General features: G+C 40.7%; 1 protein-coding gene across 1 annotated transcript in view; it reads left to right on the forward strand.

The window, feature by feature from the left end:
* The window catches only part of SLC6A2 (solute carrier family 6 member 2), a 91,160-nt gene extending 81,077 nt beyond the window's left edge, over positions 1-10,083 (forward strand). Inside the window, exons 13-15 of the mRNA XM_061593660.1 lie at positions 4,659-4,826; positions 7,223-7,294; positions 8,023-10,083. Coding sequence (XP_061449644.1) covers positions 4,659-4,826; positions 7,223-7,294; positions 8,023-8,046 — 264 coding nt within the window. The 3' untranslated portion in view covers positions 8,047-10,083. The remainder of the gene's footprint in view (positions 1-4,658; positions 4,827-7,222; positions 7,295-8,022) is intronic.
* The last annotated feature ends 3,536 nt before the right edge of the window (positions 10,084-13,619 follow it).

Consider the following 13,619-nt stretch of genomic DNA (forward strand, 5'->3'; position numbering starts at 1 on the left):
TAAACAGCTGCATAGGCCTATTGGCATAAAAAGATCTTCAAGAGATGCTTGAAAGTCTATAGTAAGGATGCCTATTGAATCTCTGCTGGAAAAATGTTCCACAGCACAGGACCAACAACACTAAAACTTCTAGTTGAAGCCAGTCGGGCCTCTGTAACATAGAGGACAGCTATCAGCACTCCTCTGGATGATCTCAGTGATCAAGCTAGGATTTAAGGACAGTTCATAAAGTACCCTGGACCCAAGTGGCTTAGTGCTTTGTATATTAATACAAAGAACCTTGAACCTGCATATAGGCAGCCAGTGCAGATGTTTTAGCATGTCGGCTGTCAGTCATCTGCCTCTGTCTGCAGTAGGAAAACCTTATTCTGCATTTGGATCTCCCTTGGTGGATGAGGGACAAAATGAACAACTCTTGACCTGGGACACCATCAGTCTGAAATTGTCCTACATGAGACTACTGAAAGGAATGGCACTGCACAAAAAAGCATGCTTTAATGGCTTTTGTGCAGGAAATAGATTGTTCCTTGGGTTTAGGAACATGATGATCAAAGGGAACAACGCCAAGATTATTGTTAAATGGAAGTTTCACATTTTTGTTTGTGGGTTTGGTTTTGTTGACTTATTTTCAATATTCAACCATTGTGGAATCTGAAAATAAGATATTTGTTCATTCATTTTAAAAGAAAAGGGAAAACCAGCAAGCCTTTTGGCATCATTTAAATATTTTAACACATGGAAAATATTTCTTCTTGGAACACTTGCAACCCATTTTTGGTAACTTTTTTTTTTTAAAAAAATCTCACTCAAAATTTTGAAATTTTTTGCTTTTGCTTTCACTAATTCTAATCATGGGGCCTTGAAAGACTATTAAATGCATGATTTCAGAGTGAAAAAAATACGTAAATAACAGATGTGGTCCACCTTTCCGGATTCTTTGGTCTCATAAGATTTGAAGAAAAGAAGAAAAAACAACCACCCCCAAACAGCAGCTGACTATTTAATTGCAATGATGAACAGCAGATGGGTTTTTTTTTAAATAAAATAAATAGAAAAATAGAATAAAATTGGAAACAGTAAAAGAGCAAACCTAAGGAGTTCCTTTCAGATGTCAGGAAAAGTCAGTGTGAATGTAGTAAATGTATATATATTAAGGAGAAATGTGTGTTAAAATGCTGGTGAAAAATAATCACAACCTGATGTAGAAATGGGATGGAAAATGGAGAGAAACTGACATTGACAGATCCATCCATCTCTCACCCAGAGTAGTTGCCTGCAGTGGTGACTAGTGCCCAGTGGGACAGGTGGGGCGGAAGGCAGGGAGTCCAAACAGTAGATAGAGCCAGAGCCAATGACAGGCAGAGTCAATTCATTCTAGTTTTGTCCCCATCCTCCTCTCTGCTGTGTTCTACAAGGCCAACACTGAGACTAAGGAAGAGAAAGATGACAGGTAGTGCCACCATCCCCTGACCTAGTTGTAAGAAAGAAGGCAGACAGGTGGGGACTAGATGAAAGCAGATTGAGGCTGGTGGGGCGGTGCCTCCCTTGTCCTAATGGACCAGCCTCCACTGGTTCCCTGGAATCAAAGGTACTACTCCAGTGTAAACAAACACATTTCAGAATCCAGATTTTAGTAGGTTTTGGCTGTAGTATTTTGTTGTTGTTCCAGAGACACAGAGCTGCCAGCCAAACTGTCAATTCATGCTGAAACCTTTTATTCAGCATCTAATACCGTTAACTTGATGTTTGAGTGATGAACCTAATAACTAACATTACAGGCAGATCAAAACCCTTTTGGGCCTTTCTTTGTGACAAGATTTAGCTTGACACTCAATATTAAACAACTAGATACATTCGGGATGTGTCCCTTTTCCGAGATTGCCATTTGCACTTGTCCTTTGACATTTGATAGCTGGGAATGACATGATTAAAAGGCATGTAGAGAGGGTGTAGTCAGCAGAAGCCAACAGAATTTTCAGAATAAAGGAAGCCATTGGAGGTTTTGGATTAAGATACGGTCAAATGGGGCCCCACAACAAAATGTATGTGTCTGAGGCAGCAAAGCTTCCAAAGCTCTTCTTTCTTGAACAGAAGAATGCTCAGAGTGAGTGAATGGGTAGGCACTTTATCCACCAGTGTGGTATAATGGTTACAGTGTCAGATTAGGACTGGGAGGCCAGGGTTCAAATTCCCATTCAGGCACTAAGCTCACTGGGTGAACTTGGGTCAATCAGTCACCATCTCTCAGCCCAACCTACCTCACAGGGCTATTGTGAGAATAAAATAGGGAGAAGGAAAATCATGTATGACTCTTTGAGTTCCTTGCAGGAAAGCTAAGATACAAAGATAATAATCAAAGATAATAAATATCTATATGTCTCTTTCTCCATTATTCTTTTCCAGCCACTCTGTTCTGCTCGGTTTTTATTTTCATTTTTCCTCTTGACAATCTGCATTCTGAGAGGACTGAGTTCTCCATAGGACTTTTTTTGGCATCCCCCCAAATTATTGTTGTTTTTTAAAAAATGTATACATAAGAGGCGGCATTCTGAGAATTCAATCAGAATGAGAATATAGGTTTGCTCACATATTAATACTAAACATAGGTACAAGTTGTCTCTACACGTGTACAAGTATTTGTGTGGAAAGAGTGTGCACTTATTGATTTGTACACCCAGCTGTTGTGTACACAAATTGTACACTCATTCAGCTTTGCATGTGAATCACTGTATGAGTGAGCATACAGCTGAACAATTTATATATGCAGGCACACTGTTTGTACACTTGTTTAATATAATGTGTGAATACCCCCTATAGAATGCTAAAATGGCATGCAGAAAACTGCTCTGGATTGTCAGTGGACTTGATGACTTTTCCTTACATATCTCACTTTTCTAGTCTTAAAATGGAGCATGTGTATATGTTACCCTTCCGTAGGGATGGAAATATCTGTCAATTTCGCTTCTTTCAGTTTCTCATTTTTCCACTCTTAAATCCAGTTCACATTTCTGCAGCAATTGAATTCTCCAGCACTTTAGTGTGAATTTCTCCCAATAAACACATTTTTTGTAGTTAGTTTGACTAATGTACACATTTTTGCAATCCATTTCTTGTCATACAATGCATTTTTGGGTGTTATTTTCACTCATATATTTGGTTTTATGCACACTTTTGCCTAATATATACATTTTTGTAAACATTGGTTGGCGAACTGCATCGCAAAATTCAAATAAGTGCGAATTTTGAAGGCTAGCTACGTTTCAGTTATCTTATTGTTTTGGAAATTGTGAAGCTGATAGATTTGGCTTGAAATGCAAACTGAATTGAAATCCTCGCCCATCCCTATTCCTCCATAGACTGGGACAAAACCCCGCACATGGTCATAACCAATTTGAAAGCCATTCTCTAAGGCTCTTATATCATACTACTTTTCAAGTGGAAGCATTTATAGACAGTTTGATCAGCCTTTGGGGAATGATCACAACTGCAGATAAATACTGCATGGTTATTTTACCCTAAAACAGACATCTTCTAAGTACAAAATCACCCTTGCACTTCTACAAGTTCCAGGCAGTTTGATCAGAGTCTAGAGCAGCCATTTATTTATTTAAAATATTTCTATCCCACCCTTCTATCCTATAATAGGGCACTCAGGGTGGCTTACAAAAATAAAATCAAACATGTACATAATAAAATTGTAAACAGTAAAATCACAAAAACATTAAAATACATAAAATAGAATTAAAATACATAAAATAGAATTAAAATACATAAAATAGAATTAAAATACAATTAAAATACATAAAATACAATACAAACACACACACACATATACATATATATAGGGATTGGTACTAAAGGGACTACAAAGGTAAAATTTAACATAGAAGGCATAAAATCAGTGTCATTCCCACCCTTGTGTCCCCAGATGCTTGTTGGACTACAACTCCCATAATCCCCGGCCAGCATGACCAATGGCCAGAGATGATAGGAGTTGTACGTTGTCGATCCAATGAGCAAATGGGCTCACGTAAAGTCCTTTGCTGATTAGCCTCTCTGTGGGTGTTGACAGTTTGATGATGCGGAGACTTCGAAAAGGAACTGGAGGGAGGACCCAGGAGATTGAATAAAGGTTTGTAGTTCATTTTCTTGCCAGGGTTGAATTTGACATTCTTGATGTTCTTGGATTTTTTTGATCCATGCGAGGCTGCCTTGCAGGGCTTATTAGCCTTGGAGCCATTCGTGGGAGCCATTTTAGGTGCCTGGTTACCGGAAGGGAAAGTGGAGGGCTGAGTGATAACACTGGATTTATTGCTTAGTAATTGTCTCGTAGCTTGTACCAATGTTGTGAGTAAGCTATTGGTCTCCGCAATAAACCCTTTAATCAAAGCTTGGACTACAACTCCCATTATCCCCAGCCAGCATGACCAATGGCCAGAGATGATAGGAGTTGTAGTCCACGAAGATCTGGCGACCTGTGGTTGGGGATGGGTGGTCTAGAGGACAGAGGTAAGCATAAATGTAGGGCTGATTAAGATTAGCTTTTGCAGGCAACAACCCGTTGATGCAGAGTCTCCTTCCCCACCCCCCTTTCAGCTTGGAATAAACATGTGCTTCAAAGAAAATTGACCATTACCTTCTGCTCTTCTTCCCCCTAGTTTGTGGTATTAGTCAGTGTTATAAATTTCAAACCTCTGACCTACGATGAGTACGTCTTCCCACCTTGGGCCAATTCTGTTGGATGGGGGATTGCGTCGTCGTCAATGATCCTTGTGCCTGCATACATTCTCTATAAATTACTGAAGGCGCGGGGGACCTTTAAACAAGTGAGTGGCCGAGCAGTGAAATGTCATGGAAATGTTCTTTGTGAAATGAAAATCGCCAGCATTAAGCTAAGAGTTTGCTTTCTTTAATTCCACAAACGCTTTGCGGTTAGGTGACCTTTTGGAAACAGCTTTTAAGTAATTTGCCGTTTTGAGAAGGGATTTAGGACTCTTCTCTACTTCCTCTTCTGGAAGTTGGGAAGCTGAAGTACCCCAGGATTTGACCTATTAAGGGAGAAACAAGGCATGAGATCCATCATCTAATTTCCTAGCACAAGGATAGCCAATGTGGTGTTGAACTCCAACTCCCATAGACGGTGTTGAACTCCAACTCCCATCAACCCCCAGCCAGCATTGGCCAGTAGCCAGAGATGATGAGCAGTGTAGTCCAAAACATGTGGAGGGGACCACACTGGTTGCCCAGGAATCTTGATCTTCAGAGTAGCTGTGGGGGCTACTAACTTGGTTCAGCATTTCAGGGAAGAGTTGGCCCTTTCCCTGATTGGAAATTTGTTCCCTGAATATGCTATTAGCTAGGACTAATCAGTTTGGGAAGGGCATGAAACGGTGCAGGGCGAAAATGCTAACACCCCCTTCCTGGCATCCCGAGTGACTATTTTGGCATCAAGTGGTATATAAATTAATAAATGAATTATAACACTAACTAAAATGCACAAAATATAAAGTGGAAGCCTTTGAGTTACACAGAACACTTCCTCGCATTGGGTGCAAAAATTATTTATATTCCAAAACTGGAAAAAAAGTGCTCCACAAAACTTGTCCTCACACTGGAGGTGAAAGTAAATGGCGAAGTCCTCTCTGCGGTTGTTTCAATCTTAAGATGTTAATGGAGGGAACCACCTGCAAAGTGTCGGAACTGGGAAGGTGCCTTGAGCAAAAACGGTTAAGTGGCATGCTGAGACAGAGAGTCAGCAGGAGCACTCTCTTTTTCCAATTGAAATCCCAGCAAAACTGTGGAGCAGAGATGGGCAGGGTCGTCGCTCAGTGGTAGGGCATCGGCATGCAGAAGGGCCCAGGTTCAATCCTTGGCATCTCCAGGTAGGGCTGGGAGAGATTGCTGTCTGAAACTCTGGAGAGCCTCCACCGCTCAGTGTGTGCAATACTGAGCTAGATTGACCAATGGTCTGACTCGGTATAAAACAGCTTTCTATGTTCCTGTGTTTTCTATGTTCCTAACCTGTGGTTTTCCAGATGTCTCTCATGCTGACCGTTGACCATGCTGGCTAAGTCTGATGGGGATTGTAGTAGTCCAACAATGTCTGGAGGGCCACAGGTTAACTAGCCCTGATGTAAAGATACAGAACCAAGAGTTTATCATATGTGGTTTATCTGTACTTTCAAACACACACACACAAACGGTTGCTGTTCTCCAGTTTTAGAGAGCCTTGGTTTCTATGGTGAAAAAGTGTGTCCCATTATTCTGCATTACAATTGCACTGTGCTCGCTTCCCAATTACCATTCCTAAACCGCGCAGAATTACGTTTTGTGATCATATTAATTTTCCTGTCACTGGAAAACATTCTTCTCAGGGCTGTCATGCCACCCCCTTTAGGTGTGTTTCAGCCTTTTGGCAAGAAAGCACAAATTTCCCTCTCTTGCTTTTCAAGCATGTGACCTTATAAAACAAGTTCAAAGCAGGCTGTATTTCCCCTAAGATTTCTGTGATCCTCTCCTGCCGTTTGTTGAAGCTGCCATGATGTCACAGAAAGCTCATATTCAGCCAAAGATTTCAGTGTAACTTATGATGTGTTTACCCCTATGCTAACTAAAGTGAGTTTTTTGTTACTAAAAAGCTTTTTTTAAAAAAAAAAATAGAAGTGAGGCAATCGTATCATGAATAGCTGACCTAGAAGAGAAATGGCTCATCATGTGGTCTGTTGACTCAGATGAGCCTCACATAAGCCAATCTGTACACCTAATGAGGTGTCAAGTGGATTAAGCATCAGGGGTGGTCAGGGGTCATGACTGGATAAAAGATATAATTCCTTTAAGGAAATAGTCGGGGAGGTGAAATCAAGAGGAGAGATTGGCTCGGCTCATAACAGCTCAGAGATTCCCAAATGGAGTCCATTTCTGAAATGCACGCAACATGCACACCATTTCTGAAATTATTCAGCATCCCAGTTCTGAGGCTCTTTGCTTCATAGAAGGAGGTGAGACTTTCAAGGGAAGTGATTTCAGGGTACCGGAGGTGGATTGCCCTGATGACTTCATTCTGTCTAATAGAGGGTGATGCACAAGTCAAAAGCTTTGGATGCTCCTATTTTCATACAGTCAATCCTCTACCGTTGTTCCATGTAAGACTTTCTTCCATCATCAGTATGCAGATACAAATTCCCTTAAAGTGACTTTCTCCTCTACCTGTGCTCCTCTGTAGAGACTAGCATACTGCATCACGCCTGAGAATGAGCAACATCTTGTAGAACAAGGGAATGTGCGACAGTATAAGGTTTGTATTCTCCTGTGTGTATTATTTATTTATAAATGTCTGTTCCTTAAAAAGAGGCGAGGGCGATGTACATCAACACACATAGACACACCCATGGCTGGGTTTATTAAGCAATTCATCTATGGTATGAAATAATAAATGAAATGTATACCAGTTTGGTATTTTGATTCTCAGCCATTGTGTAAGAATTTTTATTATAACGGAAGCCCCATTTTATGTTGAGCAAGGCAGCCCATGTGGTGGCATCCACCTGTAGGCTGACTATGACTCCCATCATTCCTGGCCATCGGCCGTGCATGGTGGGGCTGATGGGAGATGGAGTCCAATGACACCTGGTTGCCCCTGCAGTAGAGGGATCCATGTCATTCTTCCAAAGAAGTCCTTCAATGTTTTCTCTGTGAAGCTTTCATAAAACAAAGAAGTGTGATGTTCTGAGGGTGTACTTTTTTAAAAAATATATTGCTTATCAGCCTCCATTAGCTTGCCTATACAAGAGATGGGCAGATTTCAACCATGTGTTGGGGGGGGGTCTACATTATTATTGTTGTTGTTGCTGCTGTGTTGCTGTTGCTGCTGCTGTTTTGTTGCTGGTATTGTTATTGTTGTTATTATCATCTAAATTCCAGCATGCTTGCCACTGTGTTACAAAACGTATTCATTCTGTGAACCCCAGTATAATTAACAACATTTCGATAGTATTCACCCAAATCTTTTTTTTCCCTTTGCAGCTCCAGCATTGGCTATCTATATGATGACTAACAAATTTAAAAGGGAAATCCAGTACATTATAAAAGCTAAATTGGGAATATCAGAGAAGTGACCATCAAAGCTCTTAACCGTGCTTGGTCCTGGCTGGCTGGCTGGCATGCTCAGAAGATTATCTTCAGATTTCTTTGGGTGAAGATTCACCTTTCACTCTCCAATACCTGTTCATTCAGTTCATCAAATGAACTACCTGGATGGCATTTATTCATTTCTGTTTTGTTTTTCGTTTTTTAATACCTAAGTTTTCAGTGTGCTGATCTTCATCCTGACCAAAGGGGCAACCTGTGCTAATGACAGAAGCAAACGAGAGGGGGGTTTAAAAATCAGCATCTAGCTGAAGGCTATCTTATCTGGGGCAGACAGATCAAGAGAATAATTTAAACTCATTTCAAGCAGAGACTATAGGAAGATGCCTTAGACTGAGTCAGATCATTGGACCATCTAGCTCAATATTGCCTACACAGACTAGCTGTGGCTCTCCAGGGTTTTAGTCAGGGGTCTTTCCCAGTCCTACCTGGAGATGTCAGGGATTGAACCTGGGACCTTCTGCATGCAAAGCAGATGCTCTCCCATTGAACCATATTCATTCCTCTATCAGTGTGATCGCTCTGAAAGATGGAGATGTCCATCAGCAGACCCTTATTTGATTATAAAATCATTGAGCTCTAGACTTTGAAGGGGCCGAGCAATCCTTCTTGTCTAACTCTCAGCTCCCAAGCCAGACCATCCCCAAAAGATGGCTGCCCAGCTTCTGCATGAAGACCTCCACTATGGGAAACCCCACCACACTCCCATGTAACCAATCTCGTTGTTGAATTGTTCTTACCATCAAGATGGTTTTCATAATCTTCGGGCGATGGCTTGCTTGGGCAAGCCAGCCATGGCTGATTCAATAATGCCAACATAACTTCGACATCCTCTGATGTCACCTCCAAGGCAATACGTTTCTCAACAATGGCAAAGATGATTGTCTGTTTTGCACGTCTCTGCCATTCCCCAAAAGCAGCCAGAGATGGGATTGGATTCCAAGCTCTGGAGGCTGTCACAGTTTGCATCACCTCAAAATTTGTTTGAATCACTGAGCAAAGTGGTTCCTTTATACACCCTGTATTTGCTATACAAATGAAAGTAGAGGAGCAGAGAGAGAGAGAGAGAGAAGATATTTTGTTGTTATGTGTCTTCAAGTCGATCGCGACTTATGGCGAGCCTATGAATCAGCGACCTCCAACAGCATCTGTTGTGAATCTGTTCAGTTCTTGTAAGTTCAGATCTGTGGCTTCTGTTATGGAATGAATCCATCTCTTGCTTGGCCTTCCTCTTTTTCTACTCCCTTCTGTTTTCCCCAGCATTATTGCCTTTTCTAGTGAATAATTTCTTCTCATTATGTGTCCAAAGTATGATACCTTCAGTTTCATCATTTTAGCTTCTAGTGATAGATCTGGTTTAATTTGTTCTAACACCCAATTATTTGTCTTCTTCGCAGTCCATGGTATGCGCAAAGCTGTCCTCCAACACCACATTTCAAATGAGTTGATTTTTTTCTTACCCACTTTTTTCACTCTCCAATTTTCACAAACCATCTTGTCTATAACAGCAACATATGGCTGCTCCTTGCTGATATACAGTGATCTATCTAAATTCTAATGATCTTCCATGGAAGCTAGAAAGACAAAACTTGGTTAGTAATTGGGGGAGGGGGATCCAAAATGCCAGATGTCTGCTAAAATCAATACATAAACATCTGACACTTGTTTTAAAGGCTGGCTCATTCCAATAGCTTTTAGGGTGTTATACCTCCTATAGGGAGCCTCCAAAAGTCTAGTGGCTAGAATGCTGGGTTGGAAGAATGTGGCAAGACCAAGTTCATTTGGACAAATCATTGGCCTAGTCCTCACTGAGACAGTAAACCTGTGCACGGGCTGCACCACTTCAAACTTTAGTTGGGGGTTCACAATATGTAAAGTTCTACCATACCACCCCCATTTGGTAAAGGCCAGGCATTTATCGTTCAGCCTAATGTAATTCACAGGGATGTTGTGAGGCTAAAAAACCCCTATAAGCTCCTTTGAGGACAGGCAAGGTGATACAAACATAATACAAAGTCAAATGGCACACTGCATTTTCCGAGTGTCTAAGTGATCCTCCATTCCAGAGCTTGGAAGATTACTTTTTAAAAGTAATAAATTACAGTTACAGTTACATGGCCCAAAAAAGTAGTAATTACCGTTACAATACAATTGCTCTGAAAGTAACTGATTACTTTACTTTTTCTCAAAAGTAATCACTACAGTTACATTTCAGTTACTTTTTTTTAAAAAACGCCTACAAGGTGCTGGCCTTGGTTCCTGCACCTCTAAGTAGCCTAAAACAACATTAAAAATAAACACACACAGAGAAGGTAGTAGAATAATACTTTTACAAATTCTTCAAAACTTAATTTCATGGTATCCTAGAACATTTGCAGCTCCCATTTTATTCTAAACCAGGCCCAAAGAATTAGTGCTGGCAAGTCTGAGCTTAAGCTGACAATTAATGAAGGTAACTTTTTTCACATTCGAACAGAACTGTATGTCCTTGTGCAAAGGTTATATTCAGAAAGATGACTCTTTAAACTCTTATTTAAAGTTTTTAGGCAGCTGCTATGTCTTTACTGCTCAAACGCAGAACAAAGCCTATTAATTCCGACAGTGTCCTATATTAACTTATCAGTAGTTCAGGGATAATAACTAAGATGCTAAGCAAAAAATAGCCAATTAATCTCAGCTATGGAATCCATTCCTGACCTAACTTCAGAGCTCTATACTATACACATATGAATTTGCATTGCTCAGTGTGCTCCTACAATTAATTCAAAATGTTACAAAGAATGTGGAGGCACACACAACTTTAATTAGGATCAAACCTCTTTAAAAATAAGCTAAAACAAAAGACAAATATTTACTTTCAGAACATTATTTTCATTATAATTGCTTTTATATACAGCTCATCAGTCAGAAAATTAGAAGAGTAGTGAATGTGATCCCTTCAGCACTTCACAGTAATATGTTCCCCTCTTACTACAGGCAGCTAGAAGTCAGCATAACCATAAAACCACTTCTACATGTCATCAATGATTTACAGCCTATTCTGGACAACGATACACCCCTCCCGCAGGCCCTGGGTGCTACACCAGTCCTTGGTTAGAAACAGCCCTGCAACCTTCAACAGCTACTTACCAGCAACAGGCCATATAACAGAGATACAAATGGAGGGACCAGATCCTGTGGCAGACCCAGATGCCAGTTCTGACCTTAGTGCTGTTTTATCTAGCAACACTATTGCAGGATCTAACAATGTCACCCACAACATAAACATCAATAGGACTATTGCTGGCTGGGAGATAGGCACCAACCATAACCTCCCTAACCTTTTTCTGCTGCACCTCAAGAACAGCAACCTGTTGCCACAGCTATAGCTGGTTTACAAGGGGCAAACCTATTTGGCAGTAGCCAACAGGTCAGCCCCAGACCAGGGAAACATCAAAGGAGAACGTCACTCCTTTGATTTGTTCCTTGAGGGTGTGATGAGAGTGAGGGAACCTCATGTGGATCATGGGCTATGGATGAATTTGCTCCTAGCTGAGAGATTGGAGAGGGGCAGCGGAATGTGAATTAGCCAGACTTACCAGTAAAAGATGGAATGTTGGCTTCTCCATCAGGCTACTGCTCTGTTGATTACAACAACCACTACCAGCCCAGAGAAAAGTGGTTGAACTATATGTACCTATACAGTTCAAATGTGACACAGACAGAATATGTTCTTTGTACTTAGGAACTGTTTTGTCTGTTAAATCTTGAGTAATCTGAAGCTCTCTAACAAGAGCACTGTCTGGGCTATAGCTCAGTGGTCATGCACATGTTTTGCATATGAAAGGTCCTAGGTTCAATACTTAGCATATCCAGGTAGGATTGAGAAAGACCCCTGCCTAAGATCCTGGAAATACGCTGATAGTCAATGTGGTATGATAGCTGCCTAATAACCTGACTTATCATAAGGCAGCATCCCCTGAAGATCTGGATCTGTGTTACTACCTACAGGCCCATGCTGCCAGCTTAAACCTTGAAAAGTTTCATTGATGAGTACATCTGTTCATGCTCTGCCTATGACAGTTACTATTTAGTGATAGCCTAGCTATGTGAAGTAACCTTATGCCTATCTAATGGTAAACTAATAAGCTGTATGAACAAAATTTAATAATTTCATGTTAAATATTTCAGATCAGAAAACACTTTAAATTAATGTTAGATAAAAGTAATCCTATTTAAACTGAACTGTGTTTCCAAAAACTTGAAATTGGTACGTCATCTGTTATTTTTGTCCATTTAACATAATTATTAAAGCATTCACCACAGGTCTCTGAAGAGGAATGGATATAAAGGAGGACAAAAGGAAACATGCAGTCTTTCAGGAGTTATTGTTTCTCATGTTACATGAAGTCATAAAAAAATCCAGAAAAAGTCATTTCAAGGCCTATAATCCAAGAATGTTTTGCCAGGGAGATTTTATGCCACCATGATATAAAAACAGAGAGAGAAAAACTGCCATTTGGGCTCCTGCTGGGAGGAAGGGCAGGATATAAATCAAATAATAAATAAATAAATAAAATTTCTGTAATTCAAGAGTTTGCTGCCAAGGACAAAGTATGGTTTGGGGTATGATGCTACCTTTCATTTCTCTACAGCAAGACTGATAAATGCCCAGTTATTCTACACAAAAAAAAATCTTTCCTTCTTAAAGGGAGCAAGACAGCTTATACAGCATCATTACATCCTTGTAGAACAAAACAAAAATGTTCTTTTTTAAGTTAAACAAAAATGTGCAGAAAACCAACACAGAAGCGTCAACACTTTCCAAGAAGGGAAAGAAATGATTAGAGAAGAAAGTGGAAATTAAAGCAAAAGAAGCCAGCTCTGCCTACAAGATCAAGCCAACTAAATGTAAAACTGACCAGCTCTGGCTACAGTTCTCTCACTTTATTAAGTGGTCAGCTTCGCTTCTGATCCAAGATCAAACAAAGCTCTTTGTAATTACAGTCTCTCAAAGAGATCTGACCCTTCAAATGAGTACCATAAAGGGTACTGTTCGTCTCGTTCCATTTCCAGCCCCCCCATCTCTACTGCAGCCAAATAAATACTGACATACATTTGACGATCTATGCAACACACTAAAAAGGGTGAGATAGATATGAAAATTACTTCCCTGAGTTTGCAACAGCAGCCCTCTAAGCACTCTTGCAATGCAACCACAACTAAAGACCACATATTTTTTTTTAAAAAATAAAGTGAGCAAGCAGGGGGGAGTAGAGGGAGTGAGCAGTGGGGGCAAGAGAGTGGGGTGGGGGTGTTAGGATGAGTGAGGGAGTGTGCAAGAGGGGGTGGCTGAGTGAGCGTGGGCAAGAGAATGGGGGTGGGGGTGTTAGGATGAGAAAGGGAGTATTGCAAGAGGGGTGGCTGAGCGAGTGCGGGCAAGAGAGTGGGGGTAGGGACATTACCATAACCCTCACACACACAGAGCTCACCTC

Source organism: Rhineura floridana, chromosome 13 (genome assembly GCF_030035675.1).
Source record: "Rhineura floridana isolate rRhiFlo1 chromosome 13, rRhiFlo1.hap2, whole genome shotgun sequence".
Lineage (NCBI taxonomy): Eukaryota > Metazoa > Chordata > Lepidosauria > Squamata > Rhineuridae > Rhineura > Rhineura floridana.